Source organism: Molossus molossus, unplaced genomic scaffold (assembly GCF_014108415.1).
Source record: "Molossus molossus isolate mMolMol1 unplaced genomic scaffold, mMolMol1.p scaffold_m16_p_14, whole genome shotgun sequence".
NCBI classification, from domain to species: Eukaryota; Metazoa; Chordata; class Mammalia; order Chiroptera; family Molossidae; genus Molossus; species Molossus molossus.
The window spans coordinates 48,657,534-48,679,749 of NW_023425349.1; the positions used below are offsets into that span (position 1 = coordinate 48,657,534).

General features: G+C 37.4%; 1 protein-coding gene across 1 annotated transcript in view; it reads right to left on the reverse strand.

Moving 5' to 3' along the window:
* Window positions 1-22,216, reverse strand: part of TMC1 (transmembrane channel like 1) — a 111,085-nt gene that overhangs the window by 83,310 nt on the left and 5,559 nt on the right. Inside the window, 2 exon segments of the mRNA XM_036261702.1 lie at window positions 12,695-12,817; window positions 19,622-19,811. Of these exon segments, the coding sequence (XP_036117595.1) occupies window positions 12,695-12,817; window positions 19,622-19,811 (313 nt within the window).

Below are 22,216 nucleotides of genomic sequence, written 5' to 3' on the forward strand. Positions count from 1 at the left end.
GATAGTCTTACTAATCTTTATATTAAGGATTTTATTTTGTTTGTTTTGTTTTTGTCTTTGTTTTAATGAATCAATGGAGCAAGCAATTAGCAACACTAATACCTGAAAACAGGGGTGGTTTTATGCGGACTGTAAACAACTAGCCCATAATCCTAAGACATCTGGTTGTATTCTAGCCTACAATTATTGCTTTGGTTTTTTAACAGAAATGAGATTTGGGAAGAATGTGACCAAAACGTCACAAATGAATCTTAAGATCAAGAGTCCAGCCCGGCCCTGGCCGGTTTGGCTCAGCGGTTAGAGCGTCAGCCTGCGGTCCTGAGAGACCCGGGTTCGGTTCCCGCTAAGGGCGCGTACCTTGGTTGCAGTTTGTCCCCGGCCCTGGTCGGTTGTGTGGGTGGCAGCCACTCGATGTGTTCCTTTCACATCGATGTTTCTCTCTCTTTCTCTGTTCCTCTCTCTCCCTCCCACTCTACCTGAACAAAAAATGGAAAAATGTCCTCGGGTGAGGATAAAAAAAAAAAAAAAAAAAAAAAAAAGAGTCCAGCCCGGCCAGTGTGACTCAGTGGTTGAGTGTCAATTCATGCACCAAGAGGTTAGCACTTTGATTCCCAGTCAGGGCACGTGCTCAGGTTGTGGGCCTGATCCCCAGTGAAGGGGCATGCAGGAGGCGGCCAACGGGTGTTCTCTCTCACGATGTTTTTCTCTCTCCATCTCTTTTCCACTCTTAAAAAAAAAAAAAAAATCAGGAGTCCAAGAGTAATAAGACAAAGCTAAATCTAAAATCTTACCTCAACTACTCTCATCACCAAAGATTTGAAAAATGGCAGTGTTTTCCCACTGCCTTTACTGTGGGAAAACTATTCTCAAGAAGTAGATGAAAATATAAATGGCTATGCATAGCTGCAATAAGGATCCACCCAAAATTCTGGTCAATAAGCAGATTTCTTTCATTTTTATCATTCTTTCATTCTCCCTTTTAGTTGGCTATTTTTTTCTAAATATTTGTTCAGTATGTTTTATGTTTTTAGGAATGGGTTCAGTGCTTTGAAAGAAATAAAAGAACCATGTAGATTCCTTTTTAAAACTTACACTCTATTAGGAAAAGTGAGTTATAGGCCCATAAAATTGTTATATAACAGTGCTATCCAGCCTTGAAGTGAAAAGGGAGTAGACAGGGGAGGCTTGAGAGCTTGCTGAAGATATTGTAGATGAGATAAGAATTAAGCTGGACAGTGAAGGGCTGATAGAATTTGAGTAGGCAGAGAAAGGCATTCTAGGCATCGGTTTGCAAGAATTTCCCTAACAAAGGGGATATTTCCACCATGAATCACATATACAATCTTATATTCTTCAATATATTGACATTCAGCTCTTCACAAGGCCATTTACAGGGCTTGGCAGACAGACTGTGCTAATTATGGTGGTTCATGTGCATTCTAATCAAATACCTCTAATAAAAAACATCCGAATACTGTGCAGGGTGCTGCCCCAGAGTGAGAGGAGCCACTCTGCTTTGATAGTTTGGGTAAAATATTTCTGCACACCGCTTATGTGTTCCTATTTGTATTTTGGTAAGCATGACTAAGTATTATGAAGTATTTTTTCACATGTTGTGTGGAAATATTTAGGAGTGCTAAAAAGCCTTCGTTTTCTGCTGAAACTGGGTATTCTGTCTTTTGTTCCATGACTGGGCAAGAAATTTACAGCAATGGCAGTTCAGTGAGCTCTGCATATAATTGACTCCCTGGTAAATTCAATTGTTGCCCCATGACAAACTTAGACCTGGAGGTCTGTCCTAAGCACTTGGCAACACAGCTTAGGGGAGGTCACCCACAAAGCACACCATGCTCTCATGCTGTGTTGACTTTCAGTCTTACTAGTTCCTAGTTTTCTTCCATAGCTTCCCTTCTAACCTTGCCTGATCCCTGTGACCAGTCACTGGTCACAAAGAGTTATAACAGCGTATGCATAAATATAAAGATTGATTCATCCAAGAAGTTACATATCTTTCTGTAGATATCTGAGTGTGTATGTGCAATAGTATATACATAAACACACAGATACATATATATATGTAGATTTATGTATATATATTGCAAAAGAATAATTAACATGACTATTTTAAAATAAGTGTTCTATATTATTTTAAAATATTTAATTTTCAGAACTGCATAAGGGAAACTTAGACACATTATTTGATATATAAAATTATTCTCCTTTTTTCCCTCATATAATCTGTTATGACATTCTAAAATAATGTTCTCTGAACATTTACTTTTAGTATACACATTTTAATAAGGCTTAACCATTCTTTTCTTTTAAAAAAATTTTTTTTTCTTTATTGATTTTAGAGAGAGAGGAATGGAGAGGGAAAGAAAGAAACATCGATGAGAGAGAACATTGATTGGCCACCTTCTGCATGCCCCCCACTGGGGATTTGGCCCACATCCTGGGCATGTGCCCTGACTAGGAATCAAAGCAGTGACCTCTTGGTGCATGGGTCGACACTCAACCACTGAGCCACACCAGCCAGAGGATATTTTTCCATTCATCTTCAGATAGAGTGAGAAAGAGGAAAAGAGAGAGAGAGAACATCAATGTGAGAGAGACACATTGATTGGTTGCCTCCCACATGACCCCAGCTAAGGCCGGGGACTGAACTGCCACCAAGATACAAGCCCTCGACAAGAATCAAACTTGTGACTCTTTGGTCCACAGGCTGATGCACTAACCACTGAAGAAAACCGGCCAGAGCTTAACCATTCTTATTCTGTATCAACCAGCTTACTTAAGTTCCCCAAAATAGTATTCCACTTGCCATTCCTTGGTCATACACATAAACACATCCTCAAAAATGCCTTGATTGTTCTCCTATAAATGAACCTAATAAAAGGTTGTCTTCACAATTAGTACCTTATCTGAGATCTGGATGACATTGCCCCCAAACAAGAAAACATGTCTCAAATTAATCTTATTTTGGTCTTATAAGTGCACATTTGCTTTTCTTTTACTGTTCTTATATTATGTCAAATATGTTTGAAAGCATTTCTTCCTAGGTAATTTTTAATTGATAATTAATAAATTTCTCCTTTTAATCACCCTTCAAAGACAATATATTTATGGATAGTCTAATAATAAGTTGTCAAGTTTAGCTATCACTGATAGTTGAAATTCTAAAGAGTTCAAGATAGATAAATTGCTATTTATAAAAAACAGGGGGTAGGATGCTCTGGCAAGCTGTGAAAACTGACTCAGTGTGTGTACCGTATATAATACATTGGCTGATATGTATTTCTAGGAAATAAGGTACAATGAAATTAAATTAAGATAACAACATTATATTTAAGAAAACTTTAGAACTTTCCTATGTCTAATATTTATTATAATTATTATTATTTTATAGTATACTGTAAAAAAAATCCCTGTTTATTTGAATTTTGGGGTTATTTGGATTCTCAATAAGTAGATGTTTATAGAAAATAGTGAATAAGATTGATTGTCAAGATTCGTGGAAAACATCTTTGAATATTAGCATTTTTTAGATCTGTTTTCCCAATATCCTTATACCAACTATTTGGGCAGGACCTCAGGCTGATTTAACTAGGCTGTGTGCTTGAGATTCTGAGGTTGGTACAAGCATCATGATGCCTTAGCAACTCTCCAGGAGAGATGGAATAGTGGGCCACCTGCCAAACCAAGGTGAAGAATAGAACATCTCTAGGTAACTATGGGAAAATGGAGCAGTAGATAAAAAAGATTAAAATCATCATGACACAAATAAAGGAGGAGAATTTTTGGTAGATAAAAGTATCCCAAATGTTTCAGAGCTGACTTCCTTAACAACTAAAATTTTTTCCAAAATATTCACGCCCCCATCCCAAAATTACTTTTTTCATTTGATTTCTTTCAATATTCCTTAAGGGAAAATTTTCAAAATATTCTTTTGAAAGCATTATTAAAATTAACCACAGTATATTTGAAGCATTCACAAAATACAGCAAATACTAACAGGTTAAATTCCGAGGCAGAGAATCGTCAGAGACATTGTTCTTTAATGTGGTAAGATTCTTTCTAATGCACCAAAACTGATGAGACAAGCAACTGTTGCAGGTGAGCTTTAAGATGAATAATAAGCCAAAATAGATTTCTCATCTCAATCAAGATTTTATTACTCTTGAATAACTTGTTTTTCATCTTTAAGATAAAATTCTAAAAGAGAAAAAAAGAAGAGACTAGAATGAGGAGAAGGGAGAAAGATTGAAACTCTGTGCAAGGTAATAGATTTGGGAGAAAATGCTAGAATATAAAATAAAAGACATTTGCAGGGTATTGATATGAAAACTAGGATAAGAGATTAGTAATGCATAAAGATCTGGAGTCCTGAAATTATATAATAATGCTTGTCTTTCTCACAGGCAGCTCTAATTCAAGCATTTCATTGTTAGTAACAGATTAAATATAAGAAATAGGCTGCAGCATAACAAACATTTTTTTTTTCTCTTTAGCCTCTGCTCTCAATTGTTCCAGATTAAGTTTTCTCTAACAAAAATTTAGTTCATCAAAGGCATTATTAGATCTCTCAGTGAGGTGCTAGAACACATGCAGCCATTGATTGTTACATTTTTGGAAATTTTGTGAGCTAGTTTTAAAACTGTTGATAGCTGGAAATTGGCCATAGTGGGAATATTTACACCATGGAAACTGGCAAACACTACAAATCAGAGCCTTTTACCACATATTCATCCAGGGCCCCATAATGTCAATGAGTCTCTTGCCTGTGAAATGAGTGAGTATCCAGTAACAAAACAAATCACCATTAATATTGTCCCCCACACAGAAAACAGTAATTGAATGCTTATGAGGAAAAAGAACTCTATGCTAGGCCCTAAGGAAAAAAGAGCTATAAAACATCTACATGTCGTGAAAAACTCAAAATCTATTCTGAAGGGAAGGAGCATTACACACAATTTTTAAAATGCAATACAATGCAGCATAATAAGAAAGGCAACTGGAGTCCCATTTCTATAGGAGATGGCAAAGAGAGGCCCTCCAAGGGGAGACCACAATTCACGAAGGAGGTAGAACTCTGGGTTGAAAGAAGCGTAGGAAGCAGCATAGCAGAAAAGTAGAAGGGACAGTGGAATCAAGTGAGAAAGTGTACCCAGAATGTTCAGAGATTAAACTCACGTCACTCAAAACATGGTTCAAATGAGAGCATTGTGTCACATGAGAAAAAGCATGAGGTTTTAGAGATGGAGAAACCTAGACTGAGTCTTCACCTTCACTGTCATGAGCTGTGTGAGGTGACTGTACCTCAGTGACTCTTAGTTTTCTCATCTACAAAACGGGGATAACTTTGTTTTCAAAGTTTCTATGAAAATTAAATGTTAACGTGTGTAACATCTCCTAGCACAGAATTTGATACATAGTAGACACTCAAAAAAATTTGAAGATGGTTTTGTCCGTCTCCAAACCTTCGTGGTCATTATCATCAATAACTAATGATCTGGAAAGGGAAGTGGAATTCAGAGCATGAATTCACATGATGGCGCTCACTGTTTTTTTTTTTAAGCAAAAGTCTTTAAACTTTTTTGATTACTGGGAAGGCATTGAAGGTTTTGAACATAGCAATGACATGTTCAAAGTGGCATTTTTAAAAGAACACCCTGGCAGTTCATGAACACCGTCTTTGGAGTTACATAGACTTTGGTTCTGTAATATGAGTTTACTGAATTAAGATTATTGAATGCTGCTATTGGAATGGATGGAACTCATAGGCATATTAAGCATAGATAGTAAGAAAGTTCATGGATCATAATATTCAGGTGAAACTCATAGGTGGGGTCAAATTATGGCCTGTGACTGTGTAATTACACGGGACCCCACACTCAGACGGGTCCAGTGCTTAATTTAATGCTCTGACATTGCCATCTTGTAATTATTGTTGTTGTTAATCCTCCCCCGAGGATATTTTTTTCCATTGATTTTTAGAGAAAGGAGGAACAGGGAAGAGAGAAACATTGATGCAAGAGACACATTGAACCATTGCCTCCCACACGTGCCCTGACCAGGGCCAGAGTTCAAACCTGCAACCCAGATAAATGCCCTTGACTGAAAATTGAACCTACAACCCTTCAGTGTGCAGGCCCATGCTCTAACCACTGAGCTACACCCAGGGCTTGTAATTTTTAATGCTTGATTTTTTATTTTAAAAGTAGCCTTGCCCTGGCCGGTTTGGCTCAGCGGTTAGAGCGTTGGCCTGCGGTCTGGAGAGACCCGGGTTCGGTTCCCGCTAAGGGCACGTACCTTGGTTGCAGTTTGTCCCCGGCCCTGGTTGGTCGTGCGGGTGGCAGCCACTCGATGTGTCCCTTCACGTCGATGTTTCTCACTCTCTCTCCCTTCCTCTCTCTCCCTCCCATTCTATCTGTACCAAAAAAAATGGAAAAAATATCCTCCGGTGAGGATAAAAAAAAAAAAAAAAAAAAAAAAAAAAAAAAGTAGCCTTGAATTTTCATTTTACACCAGGTTCTGCAAATTATGTAGCTGGTCCTACACACAGGATATATTAAATATAGCTAATAAAGAGCCTTGTAGCATGTGAGGAAAACTCAAGGATGCAGAAGGTAGGAAACTTGCCCAAGGTCGCAGCATAAAGCTTGAAACCTAGTAGGCACTTGTTAAATAGCAGGTAATTGGATGTCAGTGTTACATTTTGATCGACAAAATTCAAATATATTGATTGCCTTAGATTCTCCATTCTTTGGATGGGAAAACCAATCTACTGAAGATACCTGTAATGTATAAGAACTGAAGGCCTATTCTTTGGTTGAGTTGTTAGTTACAAAGAATCCCAGATGGTTGAAGTGTGTGTTAGTGAGTGTGTATACCTGTTTTGAAGTCTTCTTGTGTGGAATGCCTCATTCCTTCACAATAGCAGATGAAGAAAAGGCCTTTGTAAACTAAAGTAAAATTCACACTTATTGCCTAATAAAAAATCATAAGTTTCAAAGAGGCTTTAAAAAGGGGGGGGGGGTAGTTTTTCCAGATGACTTAAACAGAGTAAATCAATTCTGATCTATTCTCCTTCTCAGAAATATAGAGTGTCCCCCAAAAAATGTATGCACAACTTTGAATAATTATAAAGCCAGGGTTTATTAAAATACATTTTCTTTTCAAAATGTAATAGAATCTACACATACCCTGTATACACTTTTGGGACACCCTGTATATTAGTTCCCCTAACCAAAAAAATAAAATAAAATAAGAAACAAACAAAAATAAGTGTGGGAGGGTACAGGGAGGTTGAGTAAGAAAGAATATTGTATTAATGACTAGCTGAGAGTTTCAAGCACCTGTTTAAATGTAAATGAAATCCTAACAGTAACCTTCTTGGCTTCACTGTGTGTTTCATTAATAAATCACCAGACCTAGTATGCCAATGGCCACCTCCCAGAAATACTGGGTCAGGGTGCTAGAAAGTTCAGAAATTAAAGCGGTCAGTATCATTGCTAAATAAACATTTTTGCTATCCAAGTAAATATTTTTAAAATGACTTCCACCCAACAGCCAGTCCCATGCAAAGGTATACTTGGAGTGTGCCTGTACCCTAACCTGCAGACTCGTAAACTATGAGAACTGCTCCCTCCCCCAAATAAGCTTCTTTAAATATCCAGTTAAGTGTTGCTCTTTAAAAAAGCAACATGTTTAAATTACTAGGCACGGAAGCATTTTTATTTATTTATTTATTTTTATAACAGACACTTTATTGACTTTAGAGAGAAAGGAAGGGAGAGGGAGAGAGAGAAAGAAACATTGATGAGAGGGAATATCGATTGGCCGTCTCCTGCATGCCCCCACTGGGGATTTGGCCCACAACCAAGGCATGTGCCCTACCAGGAATAGAACCAGTGACCTCTTGGTGCATGGGTCTATGCTCAACCACTGAGCCACACCTGCTGGGCACTAAGTGAATGCTTTATATGGAAGTACACTGTGTAGAAGGGAGAAACCATAGGTCTCCTCTGCTTGAAGTTGACATTGTGGTAGAGCAGCCCTCCCTCGTACCTCTGCCTCCCTTGCGTTGAAGAGATTTCACCAAACCACTTGAACTTTGAGGACAGCAGATTGAAAACCATGGGCCACCGTCCAATCCCTTCATTTCATAAATAAATAAACCAAGGTTCAGAGAGGTAAAGTTAGAGGTAGAGCTTAGATCAAAGTCCAAGTCTCTATAATGTTCAATCCAAAACCTATTGTATTCTACTAAAAGAAAATAGACTGGTTACTTATTTAAGGTTAGTCATGAAGGCTTTTAATCTACAACATAGAATGTTCTGATATAGTTAAAGGTTTTAGGTTTCAGGATGAGTAATAAGTAGACCTGTTATTTTCCACCCAGGTGTTTTATTTCACCTGTGGTGGCAGCTACCAAGTTAGTGTGGCCACCTCTCATAGGTAGGAAAGATCTAGTCATCCAGCTTCTGGGTTAAACCCATATACAATTTTAAAAACACATTATACTTAAAATCCTCACTGTTAAATATTTTTTAGTTAGGTAACTAATAAAAAGTAGAAACTGGCCTTAAAATAATTGGAAAATACACCAAAACGATCCTTTCCCCAGCACCATCTCTCTCTCTCTCACTCACACATGTAGTCTCACCCACTCAGTAGACTGTTCACAGAGCAGAATGTTCTGCTTAAAGACGTTTTCTGTTTCTCAGAAACAGAAAGACAGTCTCAACCATAACTGTATGCCAATGACTTTTAGAGTAAAAAATATATGTACACATTCCTGGTCTGAGTTAGGTGCACATACTCCTCCACCTAGAGAATCTTATTCAATAGGTATGAGGCTACAGGAGTGTGTAAAACTATTCATCCACAGGAAAACACACTGAAGAACACCATTCCGCAGTGATGGTGGAAAGGCACTGGCTTCCCTTCATCCCTAAAGAGCAAATTCTACTGCCTTGAAATTGCAGAACTCCAGTTCCTGAGTCATATGTGAGAGTCCCTATGGATTTCCAACCCATTGTTAGAGCTTCTTGCCAATGTATTAACTTATGTTAAACTGTCTCTTCACCCTAAATCCTGAGGATGCTCATGACCTTAGTGGTAGACAGTCTTTCAAAATTCAAGAACTATCCAAGTGTCCCACAACATCCTCAGAGCTTTAAACTTCCTGAAGCTTTACTCTAAAACATCTCTTGAAATACTGACCCTCTAAGATCTGTTTCAGAATCCAAGCCATAAGGAAAGTCTTGGAAGCCAAATATAGATCCAAACCTGCTCCAATTATGTGGAGCCTAGAGCCTTGGATTCCACAGATACAGCAGGAGTGGCGACTGGGGGAATAACATACTCCTTAGAAACATTATCTCAGAGTTAGATGTCCCTGGAAGAAATCAAGGGAGGGAGGAAAGCTGCCTGGCTCCCATGTTTTAGTGACATTGGGGCAGAGAAAATTGTACCTACATGAACTGTTGACCACTTGCTTGAATAATGTGAATAATTGAAATCCATGGGGGAAGAGATCAAAAGAGCATTTAAAAACCTAGAGAGAGAGACAGGTCGGGCACCACAGTACCAACAACTTCAACACAGAGGCTGCAACAAAGAGAATCAGGCTGACTGAAAGCTGGCACCATTGTGCTGAGAGTTGCGAGGCCAGCAAGCAAGAATCACGTCTGATCATGGAAAATTATTGCCAAGACAGTGAGCATTGCTGACAGGAGAGAATCTACAGTTGTTTCTCCTCTGGCCCTAGATTTGCGCTTCCGTTCTGTGAAGCCAGCTTTGGCTTTGATGTTCTGAATCACTGTCTTGGTAGCATGCCTAACTTACTCCACAGCTGCACAGGTAGAAGGCAGAAAACTCTAGTGCACACCAGGTCCACCCAAGTAGTGCAAACATGTGATGTGCCCTGTTTGGGAACTGTGCAAACTGAAGAGTGTGTGTCCTGTTAGGAGGGGACAGTGATTGCTCAGCCCCAGTGGTTACTTTCATATAGGAATTTGGGACCAGATCTTTGACAACAAAGAAAAAATATTATTATAAAAAGTACCTGGCTGGTGTGGCTTAGAGGTTGAGCGTCGACCCATGCACCAAGAGGTCGCCAGTTCAATTCCTGGTCAGGGCACATGCCCAGGTTGTGGGCCAAATCCCCAGTGAGGGGCATGCAGGAGGCTGTCAATCAATGGTCTCTCTCATCGATGTTTCTATCTCTCACTCCCTCTCCCTTCCTCTCTCTCTAAAATCAATGAAAAATAAAAATAAGAAAATAAAATACCCCAAAATGATTAAAATGATAAATTTTATGTTATGTATATCTTGCCACAATAAAAAAAAAAAAAATAACAAAAGAAAAAGAAACCAAAAGCATGTGGGCCAAATAAAAATAATCTGTAGTCTAGATGCAGCTGTGGACTTCCCATTTTCAACCTCTGCTCTAGTCACAGGGCCTGGTTTTGGCCTTTCTTCCATCCTAATCCCTATTTCTTCCCACTTTTAAAGATGGCTTAACCCCTGGACTTCTGCCCAAGGACCCAGGTCCTGGAATCTACCACAAGACCACCTTGAGGGTGCATTTTAAAAATCCTGAAGAGTGATCTGACCCTGAATTCTACCAAATTGTCAAGACACCCTACTTCCTTTGTTGGGTCATCAACATTTTATTGCCCATGCAGACCGCAACCAATGTGTCACCATCCCCCAAGGCTCCTGGGTTGCCTGTGACTGGGTCTGATCCCACCTGGCCCTGCCAGGTCTGCAATCTTCCCATCTGTCTTATCACACAGCAGGGCCTCAGACAACATCAAGTCTGCCCTGAGATGAAAAAATGATGACAACTTGCATTCCCCAGCTATGTGCTAGGTTCTGTCGCCTTGCTAAGTGTGTTACATGAATTACCTCACTTAATGATTCCCATAACCCTGTAAATTCGTATCATTTCCTAAGGAACCTTAAGAACTCCATATTCATTTACAACTGCACAGCTACGAAGTGGAAGATCTGACGTTCAAGCTTAAGTCTGAAGCCCACGCCTGCTCTATGGGCCTACATGGGAGACGCAGGCAGGGAGAGGGCTCAGGTGTTTCTATGCTCCATGCAGGTAGGAAGGGGGAGTGCTCTGGCATTCTTTCTCAATTTCACAACATGCTTTGAAAGTTTGCAATATAATTGCCTTCCAAATTTGTGATTTTTTCTAAGTACAGTTACCTATGGTTCCCAGGTTTGGGGATTTCATGATCAGCAATATTTCCAAATATATTTTGAGAGCCAACATAAGGTTGCCAAACTTCTATTTTTCCAAGTAAAGATATTTTTAAACTTATCATTTAGCATCATTATCACTTCAGTGAATGAAAACTTTAACACACACACAAGTGCATGTGCGCACACACACACCCCCCCCACGCACCCACGCACACGCATTTGCAGCTCAGTGGAGCCAGGACTGCGGCCCTCCTTCGTCTTCCCCCACGGCCGGTGTGCACATGCGCACACACAGGACCTCAGCCACGACTGTGTTATGTAAAGTGTGCAGGGAAAACTATTGTTTGAAACTTGGAAAACCTTACTCCACCAAACAAAACAATAGCTTTATAAATGTTGACTAGGTTCCCACATCACAGGGTAGATCTAGAATATCTTATTTTGAATATGAGGTAAGCGAGGCCCGAGGAGGTTAAGCCATTTTTTAAACTAACACCCAAGCTTTTTCAGAGCCAAGACTAGAAGTGGACTAGTCTGGTAGCTGCTTCAGTTCTCTTTTCAGCATCAAAGACAATGAGACTATCATTTTCATTATATAATATTTAACATTATAAGTTAAACAGGCTTATGGAGGAATGGCTTTGGAAATGCACCACTATTTTTAAAAATGGTTATGTGGAAAAAACACAATCTGCAGCATGAACTTTTATGCCAATATGGCTCTTATGACAGACACATTCCCTTTTTTCACGCCCTGCCTCTGCCAACCACCACAACAAGGAAGTCTAGTGTGATCCCCAGAGGTGAATCTACTTCCACCCTCCAGAAAAAGATAATCATTTGACTTTTAATATCAGAAATTTATAAATCTGTGTGTCTCTGAGTGTGTTTGCACCCGTATTAGTACTCAACATAAGAGTAAAAGTGGGTCACTGACCTGTAACCAAGGAATAGTTATTAACATAACCCTTAATTAGAATCATATTTACTGTTCTGTTGGCTTAGCACCCTCCCTACACTCTACAGAGTTCTCACATGAAAATATCTTTTGAGGCTGGGGCTCTGTAGAGAAACAAAAGTGTGCAATCCACACAAACTTGTAAAACTCAAATATATCTTTTTCAGAGGGATAGGAATGAATGTATTAAACTATAGAAACCCTTAGTTCAAGGAATCAATGATCAAGGAGGACCATAGGGATAAGAAGACTCCAAACAATAAATTTACTTCCAGTTTTAAGTTTGTAATGATTAGCCCAGACTCTCTAGTGATACGCTATGTATATGACATATTGCACATGCATATATGACCATGAGCATTATATATAATGAATATTATATATGATATAATATAAATATAATTTATATATGATGTATTATATATAGTAGTATATGTTAAATATAAGTAATACACAGAGTATTTAGGAGATCAGTATCAAGGAAAATGTTTCTAATTATGAAAAGTGGCATCATACTTGAGAACTTCAATTTTCTTCTCCATTTTCCAAGGCTTGCATTTGACATTAGCAATCATTTGTCTTTGCTCATCTAACTCTGCCTTCAATCTTTCCAATTCCTCTTCATCAATTTCGTCTTCCCTTTAAAAGAAAAAAAGAAAAAATAAATAAAACCTCAATAAAGTTATGTTTGACTTGACTTCCAAACCTAAAGAAAAAAACAGTATCAGAAACACAGCCGCCCATCAAGGTGGCTGTACACAGGGGTTGCTGAGATCCACAAGTACTGGAGTTTACCCCCAAACACAGATGCAGGGCTTCTGGAATTATCATGCCTTTAAAGAATAGCATTTATATTCTGAACTAAGCTGTCCTTATATATATATAGTCCACAGCCTCGAATTCTCATAATAGTTACAGATTTTTCAAGATTATTTTCTCTCTTTTGTGTTCCCTGGTACACATTCCCCCACTGATTCTACAATGCATTTTTAAACTTTATTTCCCAGGAAGGACAGTAAATTAGAGATGAAGATATCTTTGAAGTGTCCTTACATTTTTTAAGTTAGCTCTGGCTCAAGAGAAAGAGAGAAAAATTGAAATAGAAATTTTTTAAAAAACTGTTTCTCAAAGTTCACTTAAGCTCTTAATTAAGCTCAAAACTTCAATTGATAAATTTCAACTTGAATTCTATTTGGAAGTGAATCCTTTGAAGAGACCTTCAAGAGAATTTAGTTTCTTACTGAGCAAATGAGATATATCTTTTCTCTTCTGTGTTCCTAGTATTGCAAAAATAGTATATGGTCCAAAACTTGAAGAAAATGAAATGAAAACATGAGAAGCATAATTATAAATCGAGGAATGTAATGCCATATTGTAGAGATCAATTTTTTTTTTTTTTTTTTTGGTACTAGATTGTTTTAGTTATTAAGCTTTTGTCGCTCAAGTTCAAATTCACCTTTTTATACTCAATATTGCAATGCTGGGGCTGGGTTTCTACGGCACACTCTGCTTTGTCAGCTGGCTCAATATTAGGTTGCCAATAGGTTGATACTAAGAAGAAAGTTGGTCTTTCCTTTGGTTTTCTGTTTGCTTCTTGGGGTGATGCTTCATCCTTAGCAATGTTTCTTCACTTAAGGTGCTTCAGGTCCTCCTCACAGGTACAGGAGACTCTAGTTTGCCAATGTTCCACCACTAGCAGAAGGAGCTTTATCCCTTGAGCATCATCCTCTCTGCAGTGTTGTCAGCTCTGTAGGTCCCTTCTCCATGCTTCTAAGTTTTAATTTCAATCTCTTTCCATTGTTCCTCTCTAACCCTTGGGTGGTAGCTGTTTCCTAAAGGTGCTATCACCATATACCTAGTGTTCTCTCTTCACTTTTCCAGTAACCTAGTTAACAATTATTATTTATTAAGCAGTTCCTTTGTGAAATGCTCTCAGTTCAATTAACTGTTGAAATTTTTTCCTGCTAACTAGACCCCCAAAAAGACATTGTGCTCTGACTCACAGTCAGAAACATGTTTTTCTGTTCACTAAGCTTATGACTAAGCACAGTAGGAGTATGGCAAAAACTGTTTTTGAAAATTCTAGCTGAGGAACAGGACATATCCATAGTTCTACAGCCCATCTTAAGAAATGACTTTACAATCTCCTCTCTTTCTCACCAATCCATAGGTTTAATCATGCCATGATTACTGAAACAAAAATTCATATTAACCCTCCAAAATAACACTTTCTCTTGACCGTTTGGTTTTTGGCCAACTCAGATATTTTTGCTTAGATTAGTAATCCTGACACAAGAGAACTATAAAAGTACACTCTATTAAAATACAGCTCTGATTGCCATTAGCTTGTTTCTCTTTTAATTACTTGATGTTTATTATATAAAAATCTTATGACGACATAAAATACTTGAGGATTATTTTAGTGCATCTGTAGCCATCGTTTTTTAAATATGCCAATTAGAAAAATACGTGAGTTGGTTTGTTCTAAAAGGAAAAATACATTTTACTAAAAATATTTGCTTTACTAAAAAATACTCAAAATATGGTTTCCATGTTGACATAGAACAAATCTAAAATATATAGATAATTGTTTTACTGAAATCTTTATGGAAACTATAAGAAAGAAAAAAATATGTCAAGAAACTATCAAGAATGAATTTAATTATAAAACAAAAAATATAAGATTAATAATTTAATTGCTTGATATTTTAAGTCTTTAACTTGCCCACTTTTCTAAAATAATTCATGACATTTACATTTAAGTACCCTAAAGCTGTACATTACTGAACGTCCATTAAGAATCTTACATAAAACAGTGTCCCATTTAATCAAGCCTCATCAAAGAATGAAAGAATGATTTATTCAATGTGTAGATTTACCACATAACTAAAGCTTACTTCTTTACATACAAATTTTTAGAAACCACTTAATAGAAACCTTCCAAACACTAATTATATGCTTCCTGCTATTTTACTCAACATATACTTTATATGTTTAACCTATCCAAATTTTGTTTTTCCTTCAAAAATCATAATAAATGTTTTCAATAATCCCTTTTCCTGATTATCCCTATGAGAATAGTTTTCTCTTCAAACCACTCCAAACCACTTTGTACTTCTGGGCCACATTTATACAGTCTTGTTTCATAATAATTTGTGTCTAAGTGGCTTCTTCCTTATCCATATTATAAACCTGTGGAGAATACAGGGAATTGTATATTCATATCCATGTATTCCAAAGACATTAGCAAATTATCTTCCACAGAATTGGAGCTGGATAAATATTTATTGAATAAATGCATATATATAGAATTTTTCTGGATGATGAGGTTATCATTATTAACCCAGTGCTTGAAGTACACTGAAATATAACAATGTCTTCCAAGATCAGTATAGTATGGAAAGACATTTATTCCTACACTAAGTGATCCCAGACTAGTACATTTTTAAGCCTTTGTTGTTAGTGGTTGATTGCTGCCAGAGGATCATGCTGTGCTACAAGGTATAGTTTTTGTTGGATGAGTTACCTTCAAATATGCAGGTAATCAAAATAGTACTCATCAGTGTTACAGGAAAAAATGCTTTCCTAGGAACCCCTCAAAGAAAGTGCTAATCATGTTAAAAGAATATAGCGCAGCCCTGGCAAATGTGGCTCAGTGGTTACAGTATTGGCCCTTGCACTGAAGGGTCACAGGTTCAATTCCTGGTCAAGGGGATTCACATAATTACCTGGATTGCAGGTTGTTTCCTGACCCTGGTTGGGTACATGCAAAAGGCAACCAACCAATGTGTCTCTCTCACACTGATGTTTCTCTCTCTCTTCTTCCCTCCCTCCCTTCCACTCTTTCTAAAAATCAATGGAAAAAAATCTTTTAAAAAAAAAATCATCACCTGAAGATATTTTTTCATTTATTTTCAGACAGAGAGGGAGGGAGAGAGAGAGAGAGACAGAGACAGAGAGAAAGAGAGTGAGAGAAACATCAATTGGTTGCCTCCCGACCAGGGCTGGGACCAAATCTCAGCTGAGGTGCGTGCCCTTGACTGAAATCAAACCCAGGATTCTTTGATCCATGGGCTGATGCTCTAACCTCTGAGCCAAACCAGTCAGGGCTATCTTTGGGTGAGAATTAACAACAACAACAAAAGAATATAGCACAGACATGTTTCATCTAAAATTTAGGGCTTATTTGTGCAAGAACAGCTTTCTATCTTAAGTTTGATTTATTTAAACAATAGTTGTTAGGAAAAATGTGCTGAAGTTCTCACTGCTATGAACATATTACTTATTCGCTTAAAACCGGGTCAGAAATAGCCTGTAATGTTATTAGAAATCCTCCAAAATGTCTAACGAGACTGTTTTTTTAACCGTCCCCAAAGATAACATTATAACCTTGATTTTAGTTGGTTTCAAACGTTTTGTCCACACCAGAGAAATTCCCTGAGGTGTTTCATTTGAACATTTACATTTTAAAAGACCATGAATTAATTAACCTCATTAAATGTATTCTGATTTGCCTACTTACATTTCTCAAAATATATTTGCTAATACATCTTCTTTAAAAGATGCTTATCTTCGAAATGAACAATAGAAAATGGACCCTTAGACAGGGATCAGAACTATCAATCATGCCAAATAATTTGTGATACTTTTCAGAATAGTTGCACAAATTGTGGCAGCAATCATATAATTGGCAAAACCTGTGAAGACAAAGTTCATTTTAGCCAAGTTTGGCTCTGTGGGGGAATGGGCAGGTAGGGAGGCATGGGTGTTTGTGAGTTTCTCAGAATCAGGATAACAGTGGGACCAGCTAAGGACGGACACAAAGAAACAAGATTCCCACAGGAAACAGGGACCAAGACCTCACTGATTCTCACAGTCCGATCCCTAGAGGTTGAGCAGTTGACATGAGGGTCTTACGCAGACCAACAGAGCAGAGAAATTCCCACCCAACTAACTTTTTTCATAAATGGGAAGGAAAGGTAAATTCTAGAACACAGCCTGTGTCAGGCATAGGTATTGGTGATGTTTTCTCAATGAAATACCACTGTCAGATGCATAAGCTTCGCTAATAGGAAATATTACTAAACTATAAGTAATAGTAAGACATGGAACTTAAAAGCATATTGTCTTTTATTTTTAAAACGAACAAAGCATAAAGATACTTTAAACGAAGAAACAAATAAAAAATGCCAGAGCTATAAAAAAGAAAGAAAGAAAGATCTTTTACCCTTTGAGATGGCATGGAGGGACCTGGACAGTATTATGCTAAGTGAAATAAGCCGGCCAGAGAAAGATAAGTACCACATGATCTTACTTATTTGTGGAATCTAATGAACAAAATAAACCGACAAACAAAATAGATCCAGAGCCTTAGAGGTAGGGAACAGGCCAACAAACCTCAGCGGAAAGGGGGCAGGAAGAGAGAAACGAAAGACCTTATGTGCATATATGCATAACCATGGACACAGAAAGCAGAGAGGTGAAGTAGGGGAGAGGGGCGGCAGCAGGGTGGAGGGGTCAATAGAGGGGGGAAAAAGGAGAGACATTTGTAATACTTTCAACAATAAAGATAATTTTTTTTAAAAAGCAGCACAAGACTCTTAACACATTAAAAATTAACTGTAGCCTAGCCAGTGTGGCTCAGGGGATTGAGTGTCATCCCACGGACTGAGATGTCCTGGTTCAACTTCCAGTCGGGGCACATGCCCAGGTTGTGGGCTTGATCCCCAGTTGGGGGTGTGCAGGAGGCAGCGGATCCATGTTTCCCTCTCACGCTGATGGTTCTATCTCTTTCTTCCTTCCTCTCTCTCTCAAAATATCAATAAAAACATTTAAAAAATTAATTAACTATAATAAAATAAACTGAATTTCTGAAGTTAAAGAAAAGGAAACAATTAGTATTACCACCATGTCATCAAAGAAACATTTAAACAAAAGTAGACTGATATAATCTCAGAATGACAGGTGTTCTTTTATATTAGACGGGGAAAAAGCCAGAGTCAAAATTTAAAGCAGGTGGTGTCTGGGTTATCAAAGAAAGAAGAAAGAGGAGCTTAAGAAGGAGAAGAAGGCAAAGAAAAAAGAGGGAAAAAAAGAGAAGGGAGATGTAAATACATAAGTTAATAAAAATGTAATAAAGAAGAGTTATTCTTTTATTTTAAAAGGAACCACCATCTATTAATGCTAAACTTCTCTACCTGAAAAAATTTTCAAACAGTTGTATTTAATAACAATAATTTATGAGGAAGAACATAATAGCTAAGCATTGAACACTAGACTGTGTCACCTTGGAAAAACATCTTAGAAAGTTTCTCATCATTTACTCCCCTAGGAGTGTTTGGGAGACGATCTCATCACCTCGTGGTGATTCCATGGCCCGGGATGGGCAAGAGTAGGTTGGCTATTTTCTTAAATCCTTTCCAAGGGGTCTAGGATTTCTATTATTAGGTTTGTTTTGCACACAGTTTTCCAACCTGTCTGTTATCTACAAATTTCTGGAAAGCAAAGACCAGAAAATGATTTCCTTGGATTATCCCTAGATAGCATTAAATATATTAATTCTTCACAAAGTCAGCACTCAGTAAAATGTTGGCTTGGTGGAACTAAAAAATAAATGGTGTATTCAAAAGGAAATGACAACTCCAACCCTCTGTGACAGGGGCCCATACACATGATTTTTCTGTAAAGGGATAGATAATTAATATATAGCTTTGACTGCTACATACAGTTCTGTCCCATTTTTATCTTTGTTTTTTATTAATAACCCTTTATAACTATGAGAACCATTCTTAGCTCTTGGGCTTAGCCATAGTTTTCCAACCCCTGCTCCATGCAATAAAGCGATTTGTGCTCACTGTTTAGGAGTTTTCCACTTTGCTAATAATGCATATAATCAGTGAGATAACTGTACAATATCAAAATTAATTCTAACATGTTAATGACTATTACAATTTAGTGGTCTCATAAGGCAATTCCTCTTATGCCATTTTTAATATATATTTATTTGTAAATTCTATTTTAAAATTAAAATACATTTAACTAAGTGGAGTAAAATGGCAGCATCAGATAAGGCTTGTCTTTCTTTTTTTTATCCTCACCCTAGGACATTTTTGCATTTATCTTCAGATAGAGCAGGAGGGAGACAGGGAGGAAGAGAGAGAGAGAAATATCAAGGTAAGAGAGACACATTGAGTGGTTGCCACCCACAGGTCCCCAACTGGGGCCGAGGACAAACTGCAACTGAGGTACATGCCCTTAGCGACAACCAAACCCAGGTCTCTCCAGTCCCGGGCCGACGCTCTAACCACTGAGCAAAACCGGCCAGGGCAAAGCTTAGCTTTCTAAAAGTAGTTTTAACAACCAGTTTTAAAGCCAAAGAGTGTTTAAATGCAACGGCCTTCTTTCAGCATCAGGTGCTTTTGAAAGAACAACAATTTCAGTTACAGATCAGAACTAACTTACGCTCCCCTCATCAACTTCTTCCTCCTCTCTTTTTCTCGGGCCTTCTTTGTTTCTTCATCCTCTGGTTCAGCTGGTAGGTCTTCCTCATTAATAACATCTCTGGTCCGTTTCCTCTTAGGTCTCAAGCTCTCTCTTCGAGGTAATTTATCTTCATCATCCTCTTCTTCTTCACCTACACACAGCAGTTAATGCTTCAGTGAGCAATACCAGAAAGTGTTCTTCCCTGCTACCAAATGTATTTACTCTTGAATTACATTGTCACGATGTGACACCGCCATCCAGCAATTCTCTATATCACAACAAGATGTACGACACCATATATATTTCATAGCCTGCCACTAAAACATATTTGTTTAGATTATCATTTCTTCTGAGGTTCATCTATTTGAATATATTAATTATGGAGCTACAAATTTTAACACTCTTTAGAATTCCAGTATTTACTTGGGCAACTTGATTACTTGGGCAACCATGACCTCTAAACTAAGTTTAGAGATTACCAATCCAATATATAAGGGTTGATCATTAACTACTCTGTGTTTACTTCTACTTTTATCTTAGAACAAAGGACAGAAATGACAAGGAAAGGATGCAGACTGGAATAATTTTGAAGATATTAATTTATCCCTTGAGATTTCTCCTAATTCAAATTATCCTCATTCTTGATTCCGAATATTTTTTTCTTCTTTGTCCTAACTATCCCTTCCTCAAATTAAATTGATAAATTGATAGTAAATATATTTGCTTGATCATTCTATCTTTATGGATAGAAACAACTTGTAAATACATATTTAATGTAACTAAAAAAAATTATGTTTGTTTGTTTTATCAACAAACAATGCCTCATTTGCCCATAACGTCTTAGGAAGCATCCAGGTAAAGAGTAGAAAGAGACTTTAGTTCCTTCCTTCAGTTTATAATAGTTAATCCTACGTCACTTTCATCTTTGTGAAATTTTGATATTTTTAACTCCTTCTGATATTTAGAATCAACTACTATAAAATCAAATATTATTCATACTTAACTACTATTTCATTATTTAGAAGCTACTGTAGGAAAAAATTTGTGCTTCAATGGAAAATTATAAATTGTCTGCAGCATTCTCTTCCACGTTATCTGATTCTGATTCTTGGGAGCTATTTTATAACTTTGTGAATTATAGATAATTGGATAGCAATGCAAAATAATTCTTGTCTGCAGACACATGAGTACACAAATAAACTCTGTTTAGTAGAGAAATAAGGATCCCCATCAAACACACACACACACATACACACACACAGAGAAACATCATTTCAATATTCCTGATCTATAAATGTATCTGTTCTGTGGATTTGCCTTTGAACTGGTTGCAATGCCTCATCAGATTTCTCATTCATTGGTTAAATATGTTCATTTTTGCATGTGTGTTTTATCTTTTAACACTACTTATCAAAAAATTTTGTTGAGATTTCAAATCATTGTCTAAATTACTAAAGTTTGGCTAGCACAGAGACTAGGTTTAAAACACTACTCTGTTATCAAAACCAAAAATGGGTTTCCACTGGTTAAATATTGTGGCAAATACCATGTGTTGTTTGCCCATTCTGGTATTCTGAAAATTTACCCAGCCTTTATTAGGCACTTTAGTCACTGATTATAGAAAGGACAAACTTGCTAGGGTTTAAGAAACAATTTCACCTACAAATAACTCAAGAACTCAAGCAGTAACTTAGTACTCTGCATTTTAGTATATTTTGTTTTAAAAGTTAACTATTAAACTTGCAGAGTTTTACCATGGATGAAAAGTGTACCATTAGATTTATCTTTTAACACTTAAGAATAAAAAGGTGGTCTTTAGTTTTAACTAATTTCCAAATATTCAAATTCTAAAAAAATAAATGTTTGCAGTTGCCTACTAAATGTAGATTTGTATATAATGTTACTTTTTGGAATGGGCTCCATTCAGTATTGAGAGGTAGCAGAATATGCCACCTCAAATATGACTGTTGGAGTTCAAGATATACCACCCAAAAATAGGCCACTTCGGTACATTGATTACTCTGAGCTGTAGACACTTGAAAAACAGCAAATTCAGGAAGAAGCTTTCTCTGAACTCCTTCTTCTGCCTCCAGACACAGGCTCTGACCGGAATTCAATGATCATAAATCCCCTTCCCAGGAGTTTCATCCCTAGGGAAGGTTGACACCTCACAGGACAGGAGACTAGAAGTAGACACCACATTGAGACAAACTTGGTGACAAACTGTCATAATTCCCATCGATTCTTCTAAGGGCCCATTCATCTTTCCTAAAAATCATTTATTTGCTCTTAAAAGGCCTATATCCCCTTCCTTTTCCTTATTAAGATGGTATCTAATTCTAAATTCTAAGCCACCTCAGAGAGTTACTTTTTTTCTTGGGTATCTCCCATATATACAGGAGCCATATGTGTTAATAAACTTGGTTGTTCTTCCTTTTGTTAAGCTGTCTTATATTACAGTTAGGCTCTCAGCTAAAAACTCAGAAGGGTAGAGAGAAAATTATTTCCCCAGCCCTACAGTATTCAAACTATGGTATCCAGGATCTGTGAGAGATT